The 17,760-nt window shown below is 39.0% G+C and overlaps 1 protein-coding gene across 3 annotated transcripts in view; it reads right to left on the bottom strand.

Moving 5' to 3' along the window:
* The window catches only part of csmd3b (CUB and Sushi multiple domains 3b), a 484,418-nt gene that overhangs the window by 75,305 nt on the left and 391,353 nt on the right, over positions 1-17,760 (bottom strand). For all 3 annotated transcript variants that reach the window (XM_066675840.1, XM_066675838.1, XM_066675839.1), the window contains exons 32-42: positions 16,943-17,056; positions 16,178-16,273; positions 12,835-13,038; positions 9,897-10,021; positions 9,471-9,567; positions 7,630-7,734; positions 6,403-6,521; positions 4,900-4,969; positions 2,023-2,139; positions 1,205-1,414; positions 117-305 (exon numbers count right to left, since the gene is read on the bottom strand). In XM_066675840.1, the coding sequence (XP_066531937.1) occupies positions 117-305; positions 1,205-1,414; positions 2,023-2,139; positions 4,900-4,969; positions 6,403-6,521; positions 7,630-7,734; positions 9,471-9,567; positions 9,897-10,021; positions 12,835-13,038; positions 16,178-16,273; positions 16,943-17,056 (1,446 nt within the window). The remainder of the gene's footprint in view (positions 1-116; positions 306-1,204; positions 1,415-2,022; positions 2,140-4,899; positions 4,970-6,402; positions 6,522-7,629; positions 7,735-9,470; positions 9,568-9,896; positions 10,022-12,834; positions 13,039-16,177; positions 16,274-16,942; positions 17,057-17,760) is intronic.

The following is a 17,760-nucleotide window of genomic DNA, read 5'->3' as shown; positions in this document are numbered from 1 at the left end:
GCCAAGGCCCTCTTTTCATAGCAGACTGTGACTCGTGAGAGGACAACATTAACAAATAGACTACAAATGTTTAATCAGAATGGTTGAGTTTAATGTGGCATATGTGGAATATTCACCTTCACAACGTGGCACTGGGTAGTTCCAGTTCCGGCTGATTCCGTGAAGACAGGTGAGAGAGGCTTCACCAATGAGGGAGTAGCCTGGCAGACACTCAAACGACACTGTCATGCCAACACTGAAGTCATTGCCAATCACAATGCCATTCCTAAAGGGCCGGGGGTCTGGACAACTCTGCAGCTGATAGGCTGGAAATGAAAAACAAACAACAGTGTAATCTTATAGAGCGCTACTAGCTGTTTTGAGCAAATACCAGAGCAAAATGTACCAAACAGTATTAATAAAAGCCTTGGTTCTGATAATAGGAACAGAGCATATTTTTAACAAGAAATATTTAAAAGAAAATAAATAAATAACTGATTTCACAAGCTATTTCAGAAGCTTCTGTGTTTAATCAAACCAAAATAAAGTTCCTTGGACCTTTGCAGGTCTAATAAAAATCCTGAATCATCTATTATAAAGGCACAGGGGGAAACATCAGACAAGATAATATTTAGGTTATTGGATTAGACAAAAGAACAGAGGAAAAAATGTTCAGAGAACATTAAATGTGCCTGATGTTTATGTGAATGACCTTGCACAGTTTAAAGATTAGTGTCTTCTTGATAACCAGTGCAACCTACTAGCATAAAATGTTTAGGAGTCCAATACTGTGATTGCAAGCAGTGAAATATGCTTCAGATCATGTGTTCCGATTCCTGTGACACAGCTTTAAAATAAACATTGTGCAATGTGCTCTACAGAGAACTGAGTCTTAACATCATATAATACATACTTTCTCAGACACATCTGTTCAGACTACAAATGTAAACACCCAATTCAAGCATTTAAATGAAGGCATGACAGTCAACTGATTGTTGTTATTAAAATTAAACGAAATGCCAGGAAATTTCAAATGAATGAGTTTAAAAAGATCAGTTTTATTAACAGAGGATGTTTCTTACCACACCTTCAATTGTTGGTTTAATCAGATATATACCAAATTCATAATTAACCAACATTAAATATTCAGTAATGTTTAACAGCTCTTTAAACATCCATTAAACTAGCTGGAATGCCTTCAAGGACAATTAAAATTGGGCCTCACCCTGGTAGGTGATGTGAAAGCCAGGCTTGTTCTGTGAGTAGTCACTGTGGAAGAAGAAGCTGGTCTCATGAGTGGTGCTGAACAGTGGCTCTGGCACCTGCGGTCCACTGAACCGGTCGATTACAGTACTGGTCTCTGACGGCCCACTCCGGATCTCCAGATAGTCATGGATGGCTTCAGTGGAGAAGTTCAAAAACTGCAAGTGGATCCCTGAAGAAATAACAATAATTTAACAGTAGACACTTATTACAGCCTCATATTTCCTACATCCATGTTTCCTTGTGGTTAATGTTTGGTCATTCACATTGTAATAACTTCTTTCAACAATGAATATATAGACTGCTTTAATTCATTAACAACTGTTTTACCAGCCATTTTTGTTGTTGGTGGTAAAAAAGCCTTTGAAGCACTGAGTAATGCCCGATCTTGTGCATTTTATAAAGAGTAAGTGAGTAACAAGCCCGTTTAAGAATATGCTTCACATGTGAGCTCTAATGGATTTGCATAGAATATTTTACATCTTATCCTGTGTGTGATTATTATCTTATCCTGTGCATAATTATCTTATCCTGTGTATAATTATATTACCAAACTTTTAACCTTATCAACATTAAAAAAAACATTCCAGCAATTTTCCTTTAAATAACCTTTAAATATAATTTATATAACGTCATATATGACAGCTTACAATATCGGATTTACATTTATAGTGTGGTTATACTGTCCAAATTGTGATTCAAAACAATTGGAAAGTCTTTGGAAATGAATAAATCTGATCTTACTTTAAATCAATACTATCGTAGGTCAAAGAGATTTACCAAAGCCTATGGGTAAGGTGACAGTCCAGGTGCAGTCGAGACCACTGGGGTAGTTTCCCGGATAACCAGGGCTCAGAATCACTCCACTCACTTCCGTCATGGACCCCCCACACTGAGCTGAAGAAAGGGGGTTGGGAACAAAAAACACAAACGCTCATTTAACTGACAGCAGTGATCATTTATATTTTGTTAATATTTGTATTCTCTGAAAATAAATAAAAGGTGTTTTCTGTGGGTGTTCTTGCACTTTCTTGTTAATAGTTATGTGCTTTGTCTTTGCTGTTGTTCATAAAAGATTATTTTATCCCCCACATGAGTCATAAAAGAAACACAGGAGATAAACAACTCTTTTGGTGATTTCAATCAGGAGATCAATGCCAGCAACTCTTTTCATTACGTTAGAGCCATCTTTTTCTGGATTCTGAGGTCATGTACTGTATACTGCACAATAGTAAAGCTAATGGCTAATTGAGGATGATTCACAAAGCGCTGGCCTCACAACTTCTGAATTAGGCTGTTAGATAACAGCACTTCAAAGAGGGCTGGCAGGCCTCCGACAAACAAAATACAGCTCATCTATCACAGTAACAGATCGGTTCACTCCAGTTGTGACATTAGCATAGCTCTCCTTTCTCTCCTACCCTGCTTATTCTGAAGTGAACCTAAATGCTAAATAGGTGAGAGCCAAATCCTGCAATGAAAACAGCAGCACTTTAAAGCAAGCCAGAGGAGTGTTAAACAGGAACAAAAAGTACAGCCACTCGCTGGGACTTGATTGAATTCTGATCTGAATGACGATTTTCCTTTTTTGCCGCCTTTTACTTGGCACCTAGGAAAGCCAAAAACTATCACCGTGGCTTGCTTTGTGACAATGAAGGATTTGCCCAATAGAAAAGCAGTGAAATGTTTAAGGAATGATTAAATGGCATTTCCAGTGGAAATAAAGGGCTCTTCAGAGCTGGAAAGTTCCTTCAGAAAAGTCAAACTGTGGCAGAAGATGAGTTGCAATGTGTTAGATCACATCCCCATATTGAAAACACACCTTCAATGTACTGAAAACATGAGGGAATTAGACAGGACACAGGACAAAATGCAATCCAACGCACGTCTGGAGACCTGGGACCATAAACAAGATGCCCTTGATCAGTGACAAACTTTTCAAAAACATCCACTGGGCCCTGAACAGAGCCAGGTGGTCTCAAGGGGAGACCTTGTTATCCACATAGAATGCTTCAGAAAGCCTCTTTACAGTCTGAGAGCCAACACTAAACGGCTGAATGACTCTTCTATGCTTTGGCTGATTTCATGTTAGAGTTCCACATGAGTGAAATCAGAGCATTCAAAGCAAACATGGGACTAAACCTACACGCGTGAACAACCTTGTTCTCTGCTAAACTGTACCCAAAATATGAAAGACCAGAGGCATAAGCAAAAGTGGTCAAATCCCGCTTACACCAGGGAAGCCCCCTGGCATTCCTTCCCTCCACAAATCAATTAAAGTGAATATCAGCCTCATGATTCTTGTTTACCCATTCGTTCACATGTAACATTCCAGCACATCATTTGTGGCATAAAATTCAGCAAGTAAAACTGTCAGGATTCCAGCCCAACTCCCCTGCACCTTCAAGCTGACGCAGCTGTCACTGATCATTTATTCATCTCAGCTCGCTCTCCATGAATGTTTACACCTATCTCTAAAGAAATCACTTCTTTCCTCATACCATCTGTTCATACAGACAACACTTTCAGCAGGTGCATTATCATTCCCATAATTTAAATGAATTTTGTTAAGTAGTTAAACCCTCTGAGCTGTTTGGAAACATAGGCTGGGGCTATATTACACTGCCTGAGGGTTTTTCAGCCAAAATTCCTTCTCAGCCCAATATTAGACTTCTTCTAAAACTGGCCTGTATTCATTTATTTATTTATTTACAGCTCCTTAAATGTTAAAAAAAGGATATGTATATTTCTTGTGAAACCCTACCAATACACTCCAGTACATGAAAACTTCCAAGAAGTATGTGATTATCCCTTGTTTTAAGGAATTACCTCTGCAAGTCTCCATTAGGAATTAAACCTGCACTGAAAAATTGTGAATTTGAGAAGATAACCTCACATGGAGGACTCTGACTAATATAGTTTAATACATCCTTGCGTAAAAATGAACCTCGTTTGTGTCACTGAAACCCATTTCACGTAACCTAGCCAGCCATTTAGAAAAATATGCTTTTAGTTTTTTGTGCTTTTTTCATTTATTCATATTCACTCAGGCTCAGAGACACGCTGCCCCTTATCTAAGCTGAACAGAAAGCACTTGGAAATGAGTGTTAAAAAAGTCATATAGTGGGTTCTGGGAGTGTTTTCATTAAAGATATGAGTTAGCAGCTGGGTGGTTAATTATTGAGCCGGGCATTTCAGGATTTTAAGCTTGGCTGCGGCTCAAAGTGTTGGCCCGAGAAAGACAAATGAAGCAAATCTCAGAGACATGAAGTTTTCAGTAGGGGCTCCATTTTAAAAAGTGCCCCAGGAATAAACAGCAGACCATCCATCAATATGCTCTTTGGTGACTTGTTCAGAATTTGAGCAACAGTCTACATTTTAAGGTGAGACTCTGGTAAAAGCCGGAGGACCAATGGGTTGCTTAAGAACAAATCAAACCTGTGCAACACTCCAACTACCTTTTATGACATGCGATCAATCAATGCTGGAATAAAATCTGTACACCATCAGTTTCTTAAAGAGTATGGAAGATCTAACAAATAAGATTTTAGGTGATTGTGATGAAATCCTGAAACTGAAATTAAATATTGAATTTGAAGTCCTAGTCTATATATGGAATGTTGTTTCACAGTGTTTTCTTTCCATTAATGATCATACCAAGGCAGAGCGGCACAGGGTAATTCCATCTCCTCACTGGTCCTGGCATACATGTGATGTGAGCATTTCCCTGAGCAACACAAAAGAGAAGATATTGAAAATAAATTACGTACAGGTAATAAAAGGTAATGAAAATGGTTTTGGTATATATGTAATTTAGTATATACAGGTGCATCTTAATAAATTAGAATATCATCAAAAAGTTAATTTAGTTCAGTAATTCAATTTCAAGCATTTATTTATTTTCATGATTATGGCTTCAAGCCAATGAAAACCCAAAAGTCTAACCTCAGAAAATTAGAATAATCAACACAAAACACATGCAAATGTTTACTAAGCTGGTAAAACGGTCCCTTAGTCTGGTTCAGTAGGCTACACAATCTGGGGGAAGACTGCTGACTTGACAGATGTCCAGAAGGCAGTCATTGACATCCTCCTGCTGTATCCAAGCACATTAATGGAAAGGTGAGTGGAAGGAAAAAGTGTGGTAGAAAAAGGGGCATAAGCAACAGGGATAACCACAGCCTTGAAAAAATTGTCAAGAAAAGGCCAAGCCACCCAGAGACATCGCCAGAACTGTCTTACCTGGGCCAAGGAGAAAAACACTGGACTAATGGTCAGTGTCCAAAGTCTTGTTTTCAGATTAAAGTAAATTTTGCACTACATTTGGAAGTCAAGGTCCCAGAGTCTCGAGGAAGAGTGGAGAGGCACACAATCCAAGTTGCTGTGCTGGAGTCTAGTGTGAAGTTTCTACAATCAGTGATGATTTGGGGAGCCATGTCATCTGCTGGTGTTGTTCCACTGTGTTATATCAAGTCCAAAGTCAGCGCAGCCATCTACCAGGACATTTCAGAGCATTTCATGCTTCCTTCTGCTGACAAGCTTTATGGAGATGTGGAATTCATTTTCCAGCAGCACTTGGCACCTGTCCACACTGCCAAAAGTACCAATATCTGCTTTAATAACCACAGTATCACTGTGCTTGATTGGCCAGCACACTCGCCTGACCTAGATCCTCTATGGAGTATTGTCAAGAGGAAGATGAGACACACCAGACCCAATAATGCAGACGAGTTGAAGGCTGCTATCAAAGCAACCTGGGCCTCCATGACACCTCAGCAGTGCCACAGGCTGACTGCCTCCATGCCACACTGCACTGATGCAGTATGCAAAATGTATTTAGTGCAAATATTGAGTGCATATACTGTACATACTTTCAGGTCTTATATAACATTTTAATTTTCTGAGATAGTGACTTTTGGGTTTTCATTGGCTGTAAGCCATAATCATAAACAATAAAAAGAAATAAACATGTGAAATAGATCATTGTGTTTGTAAGAAATCCAAATATGAGTTTCAATTTTTGAATTGAATTTCTGAAATAAATGACCTTTTTGATGATATTCTAAATTACTGAGATGTACCTGTATATTTTAAATTTAATTAAATAATGTACTTTGAAACATGCTGAGTCAATACTCTTACGACAGATTAAAGTTTTACCTGTAAAGAATACCCTTGTTCACATTGGAACATCACTACATCCCCCACCATGTACCGGTCTCCCACTTTAATCCCATAGGTTGGTGTCTGTGGTTCGGGACAGGAATCAAGTCCAATTGCTGTAGACACAAAGCATAGTCAATTAATTTAAACCCTAAAATGATTTTGTGATAAACTGGCATGAATATGGCAGAAGAAAATGTACTGCCTTCTATAGGACACGGGACCTGAATTGTCTGTACTGACTCTGCAGTTGATCTGAGACTTGAGATTTAAATGTAACATGTTACAAGCAACAGATTTGCAGGTGCCATGATAATGGTAATCATATACAATTTGTAACTAAACACAGATGCATTCTGGGCATAAAACAATCTTATATACCTATTTAATTAGATAATGTATTTTCTATTATGTATTATTCAAAGTCCAGAACTAAATCAGGAGGTGGATTAAACTTGAACTTAAGTACAGAACATACTGGATTTTTATTCAGCTTTGTCTGCAGTGCCTCTGAGGATATGAGGAACTTTAAGGCATCCAAAATTGAAGTGCTCCATTCCAGATAATTATTTTTGTAGACACAACTGTGGAAGCCTGGCAGATTTCAGTGTGCAGCAGGTGTAGCTTTCTAAACTCCTGAAGCCAGATATTTTATTTGGCCAAAACCTGGGGTAAAACTATGTGACTTGGCATCAAGTATTTTAGCGTATTTCTCTTTATTTCAGGGCACACAATCTAGACTGAGGCACTGCCATGCCAGTGCACTAGTTGTAATTTTGCCATAAATACATCTTTAAACGTACTCCTAATGTGTATTCCTGGGAAAAAAGCTGACCAGGCCATGTCAAATCACCTGAAGTGTGCCGAGGCAAAACCATTTTTATTTAAATAAGAGATAGTAAAAAGTATATAAATATGTCCATTAAAATGTGTTTGCATGGAGAAGTGTAAGAGGGCAGCAGGGCTCTGCTATCAAGTGACTGGCGTGACAATCAATCTGGCTCCTGCACACTGATGCGTGACAGGGTGGGGAAGTTGCATTCCATGTGCTATGCATAGTTAAGAAGCAAGAGCAAGCTCTATTTTTCTGTGTTTCTCACTACACATTCTGTGGCTACAGTCACATCACGTGCTGAACCTGTAGTCTACTCTAGTGCAGGCCATCGCTTTAATAAGGAATGAGTGGAAGGATGTGAGAGGGATGAAGCTGCCCTCTGCTTGTACCTGTGTATTCCAGATGGAAGCCTGCTGCAGACACACTGATATCTGATACGAAGTTCAGGTAAAGATTGTTGGATGTACTGTTCAGCAGCTGAGGAATGGTCGTCCCTGCGAGGAAAGAGATAGCATCATGCCTCACTTGCTGTAGTTTTTGACATAACAGAATTGATCAGACATTACAATCAGTTATTCAAGTGTGCAAATCTCTTGCCTTTAAATGAAATTTGAACTGTACATGTATGTGTGTGTGTGCGTGTGTGTGTGTGTGTGTGTGTGTATGCATGCTACAGGTCATGATCTATATTCACCCGCCCCACTGATATAATGTTTTTAGATCAAACAGATGCATGTTGAATAAGTATGTCTTGATCTCAGCAGCATGTCTGTGTAAATATTACGTCTTTATATCTTCATATAACCAATTTAGACTCTTCATTTCCTTTTCTCAGTTAAAGTTTCTTTACATTTCCACATCCATTCAGACCCATAGTTTTGAATGATCCACTCATAGTGAAATGATGGACAGAAACGCCTATGGATGTTTTAGATCTGAAGCGTGGGTGCAGCATGATTTTTGCCTCTCTAACAAAGATACAGTCCTTGCATAGAAAATTTTCTTTGTAATTTTTTATTTATTTATTTTTTTTAGCATGCCTTTTCCTCATGAACGTTTTTCTCTTTAGATCTTGGGAGAGCATAGCTGTCATTGATTTGGTCTTAAAATGGAAAGGATGGGAAGTAAATAGTGCACATTAAATTATGTTTTATTACATAGTATTGGAGGTGAATGTGTAACTTGGGTTAAATGTGTTGTTCCTCCTTTTACTAACGCTGCAAAATGACTTGACACTTGACTGGAAACTGAATAAACAACAGTGGTGCCTGGATGTCCAGAAATCTAATTACAAACAAATTACAACGGTACTAGCAGAAACAGTTTGGTTTATTCTTGTTAAATTCTTTGTTCTCATACAAATCCTTCCAAGGCACAAAAATGCTCCCTTCAAAATAGAGTCTCTACTGTGAGCTGTCTAAAGGCTGCAAGTTCATCAGTGAGAACTTTGAGAGCTCAAAAATCAGTCACTCAGTAGCCAACATGCCTCCTTCCACTACATCACTTATCCACTGAGATCACCCTCTGTGCTGCTATATCTCTGCTCTTTCCACTTGTCCATTACTTCCCACCGTTCTAACCTTGCACAGGCTTAAGCCAGTGGGAGTCATAGACCAGGGCTTGTCCAGGCAGTGGTAGAAAAGTGGAGGCTAGCTCTTAGCCTGATAAAAGTGCAGATCCCTACAGGCCTGGCTAATCACTGTACCCACTTCTGCTGTACCCAGGCAGCCCCTGACCAGGTCAGGGTGCCACAGACATTCTTGTGGCATCAACGTGCCCCAGCTGCATGCTTTGTGTGGGGGGAAAAAAGTTCAGAGTGCAATTGGGTATGCCGTTTGATAGTGGCTACATGAGATAGGGGAATTAATTAGCCAGCAAAACACAACGTGATCTGCTTTCCTGGGCCTCGGCTGGTTATGAGTTTTTGAAAGGTTGGACTGAGGAGTCTAGAGTCTTGGGAGAATGCTTTTGTTTGTAGAGAAAATACTGTGAGAACAAATATATCATCTTAAATTCTAGAAACCTTTTTGGCCCCCGTTGTTTAATATTAGGATGAAACAGCTTCAATTGTTTTGAGAATTGGGTCAGAAATGCATAAATGTACTGTGGAATCAAGGGCTCACATCAAAATGCTGAGAAAATTGGCAAAAACAGCAACACTCAAGTCAGCCAGTACTTCAAACTGCTTTGACCTCTACAAAATTGGGTTTTGCTATACAGCTCATCTTACCAGAATAACTGCCCAGTCTGGGGGCATTGTTGTCAGCACCATCATAGAAATCCAGAGAATCCCAGTTGTGCTCGGTGGCAAAACTCACAACTTGAATCTGGGGAGTGAAAAAAAAACACAAAGGAAAATGCAGTGAATGTGAAGGACGGACAACAACTTGCATTTCATTACACAACAGAGAAGAAGCCTTGAGAATTACAAACATGACAGATCACCTTTCCATAATTCAACAAACATAATTATAAAACCAAATGAAAAGACAGAACAAAAATGGGTTCCCTTCATTTGTAAATTTAACATCTGCCTCATACATAATTAATCAGATATTAAAAATTCTCTTTATTGAGGTTTTCACTTTTTACACCGCCGATAGCCCTAATATACAACATTTCATCCGAGGGACTTCAAACAATCTTCTTCACTCACTTGGATTCCAGCTCCCTCGGGCACAGAGACCTTCCACACACAATTGAGATTGTTGTCATAAGGTTCAGGGTAACCTGGGGACAGGATGGTCCCTTTGCGTGCTGTCAGAACCCCTCCACAAGGCACTGCCAAGAAAAAACACAGAGACATGGTCAGAGCATGCTTTAATGTCACAAGAGGCCTCACCACAAACTACACAAACAGACTCCTTCAAGGCACATGTTATTTTTGACAACTAATTGAAACAAACCTTATAAGAATGAATGTGATATGACTGCACCTTGTCTTACCCACTCTGGGAAAGCAAACTAATGATACAGTAAAACTACGGCAGTACAATGGGAGCATTATATACAATGATATATAAACAAAAAAAGCAAAGATAATTACACATTCTGCATGGATTAAGACTGCATGACTCCTTAAAAAAAATCCAGGAGCTAAACTCGTCCAGACCAGTCACCCATTGAAAACAGTTGGTGAATTATGACATTAAAATATTACAAACAATTCAAACAGTTGTTGAGCAGCCAAAATCCTGTAATAATCAAGAATGAGAAAGCATTTAATTTCCAAAACTACAGATGCTGGTCTTCAGTTCCCAAGAACCTGTCCCACCTTTTTTGTGACTGTATAACTCGTGTAACTGTATAACAGGTGGAAGATTTTTGTGAAAATGGGCTTTGTAAATTGTCACTCCAGCTCTAAATATATAAGGTTAACTGGTCCCTTCTCTCATGATTAATTGTGTGTATCATGAAGAGTGTGTGGTTTATATGTCATGCAGCCCTTTAGTATATCATAATTCAGGAATCCTGGCAGAACAAACATGTTTTGATACGGTTTGATGTTAACCTGTTTGCGCTTAGTAGTAGATATAGTAAAATGATTAATCTGTTCCTTTTAAAGAAAAAAGTCATTGTACAGAAATTTAATTTGGAATATGCTGTATAGTAAATACAAAACAAACGCTTCTGGCCTGGAGGCAACCTCCTGCTGTTTTATGTCTGATGCATTGTTATTCGTTTCCTTTCTGAAACAGACATTTACATTTCAAACACCCAATATGTTAAAGAATACTGGGTTTAGAGGCCTTTGCTGGTGGTGGCAGACACATCCTGTCCAAACTGCTCATCTTGATCATACTTTTATTGTAACATGTTTCTATGTTGTGGCACATTTTCTTTGGCACATTTAAAAGAGTGCAAAAAGAAAAAAAAATCAAAAGCCACGCATATATGAGTGACATACTTTTCTAGCTGTGGAGAAGCTAGGTTAAGCAATTTTCTCCTGTGTGTTGAAGGCCTGCCAACTATTGTCTTGTGTGCCTGGAGAAGCTGGAGAGAGGATCTGTCAATAAAAAAGCGTGGGCTGCTATCTAAAGTTGCCAGGACAGATCTCTCTCTCTCTTATTTTTTTTTTTTTTTTTTTGCACCAGCTCTGGTATGATGCTATCTGTCAAGGACAAGGGGATAATCTAGAGGTCAAAGTCAATCACTTTGTTTAAACAGCTGAAAGCAGGTAGGAACACACTGATAGGTGTCTGAGCGAGAGAGAGAGAGAGAGAGAGGAGAAGAAAGGGGAGGAAGAAGCAGAGAGTGAGAGTGAGAGTGAGAGAGAGAGAGAGAGAGAGAGAGATTAGAACAGAAGACAGGATATGGAGGAGGGCTCAATATATCTGTGCTAGATGCTTAAATTATTAAACAAATTCACTTCGCAGCAATTTCAGACTCATTCATATTTTAGCAGAGATATATAGGATGCAGCATGTGCTCAGGTAATCAAGCGAAATTTCTCATATTTCTGCCCTTTCAGGTGGAAAACATCAGGATAGAAGCACAACAAAACAAGGCCAGACAAATGCAATGCTGCGAGGAGACAAGAGCACAGACAAGATAAAATACTTCACAATACTCAGCCCTTTCCACCAGGACTCCTAAAAAAAGATGACTTCTTTTGTTATTTACTTTCTCCATACTTTCTTTCTTTATCCATTACATCCTTATTCCTTGTATGGATGCAGTTTTATAAACAGAAAAACACACCACAAAGACCATTATAACACATTAGGACTGGTTCTGTGCAAATTTCAAATAAGACAGTGTCCAGGATGAATAGAGCTCTAGAAGATACATAAGTGACTGTGCAACTGTACAGAATTATTATAAAAAAAAATAATAATATTTTAAATCCCAAGACAGACAGCAGTAATATACTATTTGTCATATTAAGTTTTTCTTGCTCAGTTTTTTTGAAATGTTATATAAAATATCTAAAATCAAAGGTTAATGTTTTCCATTTTTGAATCTAAAAGTCATCATTAAATATACAATACTAAAAATATAAATATGACACGAGTCCACATTTTGCATGGAGTAAACAGAAACAAATTGCTTCAATGTGGACAAAACAAATCCCCAGTTTAAAAAAAATTATAAATTATTTTAAAATATTAAAGTCAAAATGAAATTTAATAAATTATCTTAATCTCCATAAAGCATAAAAGCAAACTATGAGGACATCACGCAGCTTTTAGAGAGCGAGAGTGCGAGAGAGGGCGGGAGCAGGAAAAGCAGCAGCACTTTGTCTAAGTTTGCCTACTCATCAAGCCACCCCACCTTCAACGCCACGCTCTTTAAACCTGACTGAGTGCACAGCCAAGGGGAAACATCCTGTCTGTTTGCATTAGGGGACTGCAGAGTTTGCACCTTCCCACTCCCCCTCCCCTTCACTCTCCCCTTTTTCAGCCCAAAGCTGGGCCTACTTCCGTCTGCACACCCCCGCAGCTCACCTAATAAACCACCCGAGACAGACACAGACAGCTGAGAGCTGCTAAAATTGCACTTTTAAAGCCATGTCATTTATTTCTGGTTCAGATATAATGAAGGCTGAAGTGATCCATATGGGACAGTGTGTCGATAGACTGGTGGAGACTCACCGATGCATGTGGGCAGTGTGTCGTTCCACTGTGCCAGCGCATCAGGCACCGTTTCACAGCGGATGGCGTTAGAACCATGCAGTGTGTATCCAGGGTTACATTCGAACATCACGGATGCACCCACAGCAAAGTCGTTCCCAATGCGTTTACCAAATCGAGGCTCAGGCACAGAACTGCACTGAGTGGCACTGGTCCGCGGCACAGCTGTGGAGGGCAGCAGGAGAAGAGATTTAACCTTAAATTTAACCTTTGCTTCATGGTGTAGACAAAAAAAAGAAGCATTTATAGGGTCAAATGTAATGAAATGTTAGACAGGCATTTTGCACTTGTCTTTCTTTTTTGACCTGTTGATTGTAGAGATGTCACAAAAAAATCTTTTCTTTTTCCGTCACTTGAATATTGGAAGATATCAAAGCTAAAATAATAATAGTTTCAAGAGTGAATTTGAATATATATATTTGGGTGTTTCCCCAACAAATATTTAAAGTCTGTAACATGCAGCCAAGGCCTGTCCTACTAACATCAGAGTTGTCATGATACATAATTTAAAACCAAAAACCAATTAAATTATTATCCAATCAGCCTGATCCAGGCATGTGGGGAAAATTTAACAGACAAAAGAGAAATACTTCAGTTAACTATTTTTGTTAAACCCACATTATGCATATGAGACGTAATTTAGACGTAATAATTTAGACGTAACTAAAAGCATATTTTAACCTTTGAGAACCCAAAACAAATAAATCCACGCACATCAAATCTGAAATTATGAAATACACATGTTGTTCATTATTTTCATGAGCATATAACCTCACATGAACAGGGCACCAGTCCATGACAGGGCATCTCACACTCACCTATGGACATTTCTGCATAACCAATCCACCTACCAATATGTGTTTTTGGAGAAAATTGGAGCACCTTTGGTGAACACACCATATAATTGGAGAACACACAATACTCCTCACAGTCAGTGACCTGAGGCCGGGTTTGAACCCAGCACCCTTAGACTGTGTGATTAATTACATTTTTGCATTTATTATATAAACATAAAATTATAGCAACATGACTGTAGACTTCATAGAAACAAACAAATCCTTTCAGAAGACTCTTCTCCAACCCTGTTTTCTATTTCAGTGTTCTGGTTAGAGGGGTCACAGGTTTACTGTAAGAGAATTCTAAGCAGTAAGCAAGATGTCTAACAGCTGCAATTGGAATTGGCTTATGATTTATTTCAGCCACATGTCAGTGGAAGAAAATAAATGGGGGCAATTTCCCAAGCTATAGTGTGGAGTTTATGTTTATAAGTTTAGTAATGAGTTGCCTAGAGGAGTCAGAGAAGGATGAAACCAGTCCGCAGTCATTCCTCCTCCTCGTTTGTGGAAAGAAAGACTTAAAATGGTTTCTTGGTTACTGAGGGATCAGCCTTGACTGCAGCTGAAAGCTCTGCAAGGTGCAACCGCTGTGTTACTGCAGAGCTCCATTAAAACAATGGCCTTCAAATGTGTAAAGTCAGAGCGAGTTTTGAAAAAACTCTTTTAAAAATGCTGAAGCTGATAACACGGATTCGGAAGGTACAGATCCCATTAATAATATTCTCAAACAGAGTACAGTATAGGTGCATTATTGGAATTCATTTAATAGCCTTAAACAGTGAGTGGGAGCTCAGCTCGCCTTAAAGTCCTTTAAGGAAATGTCAGGCTGTGAGTCATACAGCAGCCCTGTGCTCTTGAGTTCTTTCTGCTGCAGCGCTGCAATTACCAGTGTAGTTTCTCTTTCAAAATGGCCAGCTAAAAACATCTTTCAGCCCAATCAAACATTGGAGCAGTCTGTCATCTAAAACCTTGTAAACTGATCTTGAATTCAAGAGGCGTTCACAGTTATATTATAAAATAAATCAAAACGGGGCTTGTCCAGTTAATAACCAAGGGGCAGATTAGCGCCCTTAGTCTTCAGCAACAAAACCAGCTGAGTCACAGGCGACTTGGAAGCAATGTTTAAAGGCTTTCCAAAACATAGTGGGGCAGTGAAGGGAAACATGGGCGGGGGACTGTAGCACACTCAGAACTCTGCAGCGCTTCAGGACACGCTGCCTCTGTGCCTGAGAGTCTTGGGTGGCTCTTTGAAGAGATTTAGGAGGGGAAATTTGAACAGTTTGTAGAATTATAAGAAGCTTGATCATGTTGGGGCTTCTGAGCAGATTTGAAACGTTTGCTGAGCGGCGCAGCATCATGTCTCCCAACAGTGCTGAGTAATGGTTTTTAGTCGGTAAGCATCATCAACAGCAAGCTGACAAAACCCTTCCCTCCAAAGCCTTCAAGGCTCAGCAGACTCCAGAGGCATGAATCAGATGATTCTGGGAAAGTTGTGCAGCCTTGAATAACGATGCGTTCCAACACAAGCAATCTTTCAAACTTACACATGACTCGCGGTAAACATAGTAAACAGCGTGCTCACGAACACACACACACACACACACAGACACACACACAGCTATTCAGGTTGCCCTCTAATGTAATATCCGGCGAGTTTTTTCAACATTCATTGTATTCAAATTTATTTTAGAGGAAGCAGGATTATTTTAACAAGAGGCATTTATCTGTGATACCGACTGCACTGTCCCATAAACTTCAGGGTACCCATAAACAGAAAGTTCTACTGATCTGTAAATACTTAGCACAACTGACTGATGGAGAAATCTGCCATATATTTAATTACAAATATGATCAAAACTATTAAGCAAAACAGGCAGCAGTCTATACAACGTCCCCAAGTTAAATTCAAGTGACAGAGGACAAAACAGTCTAATCTTATAAACTCTAACTTAGGGTTATTAACTCTATATTTAAAATGGTAACTCAATTCCCTGTTATGTTAGTTAAACCTTCCTGTGCTCATTTAGCAGCTGTCTCCTTATGAAGAAGCTGATTCTGTCTGTACTAAAGCGCATACCTCTGGTATTTACATGCCCTTTTTAAAAGAACACACCGTTTTAAATAACATTTTACTGCTGCAAAAGCAGAATCAAAATACTATGAGACAAAAACATTTTCTTTTTGGATTCTGTCTGTTTCAGAATTTTCTGGTTTGAAAATAATCATTTTTTGCCAAATCATGCAATTTCCCAATGTATAAACTTTTCAAAAAACAACATTATAAAATGGCTTTTGACTCTAGTAAGCACTCATCAAGGCCAAAGGAAATTCTTACAAAACATTCTTTGGCTTTTCCAATGCTTGCACTCTTCTGTGGATTGTGTGTGTCAGAAGGAGCAACGAGTGTGCTTGGTTTTTTGCTGTATGTAAATGCTAATCTGCAGCTTGTTTTGAAGTTTTAAACTGACCTTGGTACACAAAGTGAAAGCCTTTGGCAGTTTCTGGTCCAACTGTGGTGAATTTGATAGTTATCTGGTTTCCAGTACTCAAGGGCAATGACTCCCCTGGAAGACAGAAAAGCACAACAAATAAAACAGCAGAACTGTGAGATTTTTCTTCATGCAGCTTGGCTTCCCTGAGCACCTCACATCTCTTGGCTTAGGCCTCACTAAGCACATCGCAGCCTGCTGCCAATAGATCTGATCATTGTTTTTACTAAGTAGGTTCTTGGTCTTTTCATGGAGCTTTTCCTTTCTCATAGAATTGTGTGTTAGCAAAGTATATTAAGCAGAATAAAAAGAGCTTAGATAAATAGTGTGTGTCTCATTGATCTTCCCTAAGGCTCTATTGCTTCAATCAATGGCACTAACTGCTTTTCATCTATAAAGCCACTAGAAGAAGATAAGAAGAGAGAAAATTAGCCATTTTCTCTTAGTTTCAGCCTTCCATAATTTCTTCCTTGTGGCACACACCATGCCAAGCGGCTACTTACACCTTCTATTAGTCACAGGGATAGGGAGGCTAAAGCCAATGTGCTGATATCAGGAACTTCATAGATTTAGAAAAGCAGTCAGTGGGAATCTTTTGAAACCTTTAGAACCTTTTCAGCTCTGAGCAGCAATGACTATATTTCAGCCAGAAAGGTGTCATCAGAATTAAAGGCCTTCAAAATTGAAAGTGCAATCAAATGTCTGACATAATCACAGGTATACTTTACTCTGAGTGAGCTTTACCTGAGTGAGAACCCGAGAGAGACGAGAGCAGAGGGGACTGCTGTGTAGGCCCATCATAAATGTCAACCACATCATTGAGAGACGTCTGGAACAGGACAAATTGGCCAAAGAGTACTGCAAACGACAGAACAAGAAAGAAATGGGGTTTAGGGTTAGGCTTAGCTAAGGCAATATTCAATTTTTAAGCCTGCTGACAGGTCTAACAATGTAATCAGGTAACTGAGGAAAAAAAAATTTAATAAATTTTGACACAATATGATGGACTGGCATCCTGTCCAATGTGTGTTCCTGCCTTGGAACTAATGATTCAGGGTAGGCTCCCGATCCATTGAGACCCTGAACAGGATGAAGTATGAAGGATGTTTACAGCAGATACATAATTTAGACACTGGGGCAAAGATTTGTAGATTTTCAAAAATGCTGAATTCAAAATTAATGGATTCTGAAAAGACAGCATAGATATTAATAAATCAAAGAAAGTATATCTTAAGGTTAACCTATCTGTCATACTCAGAATGGGTTCAAGCTGAAGCTTTTGCAGAGGCCAGCAGAAGTCACAACATGTTCATCTCTTGCTCACCAAATGCTGTCTGGTTCATCAGTAGCACTGGGAGTGAGACAAGACCCAAACCATAAGAAACCAAAGTTAACTAACTTTATTTAAAAAAGACATGAACAAATCTTTCTTTGTTTTCAGCACATTCTGTACCCCAGTGCACACAGCATTCTAGTACACATTCATAAACTTATGCAAATGTACTCATATGAAGCTCAAATGGTAGGATAAAAAGAAATACAGAATTAAAAACGAATCCCAT

This window comes from Hoplias malabaricus, chromosome 6 (assembly GCF_029633855.1).
Source record: "Hoplias malabaricus isolate fHopMal1 chromosome 6, fHopMal1.hap1, whole genome shotgun sequence".
In the NCBI taxonomy this organism is placed as follows: Eukaryota; Metazoa; Chordata; class Actinopteri; order Characiformes; family Erythrinidae; genus Hoplias; species Hoplias malabaricus.
This window is presented reverse-complemented; position numbering and strand designations above follow the sequence as displayed.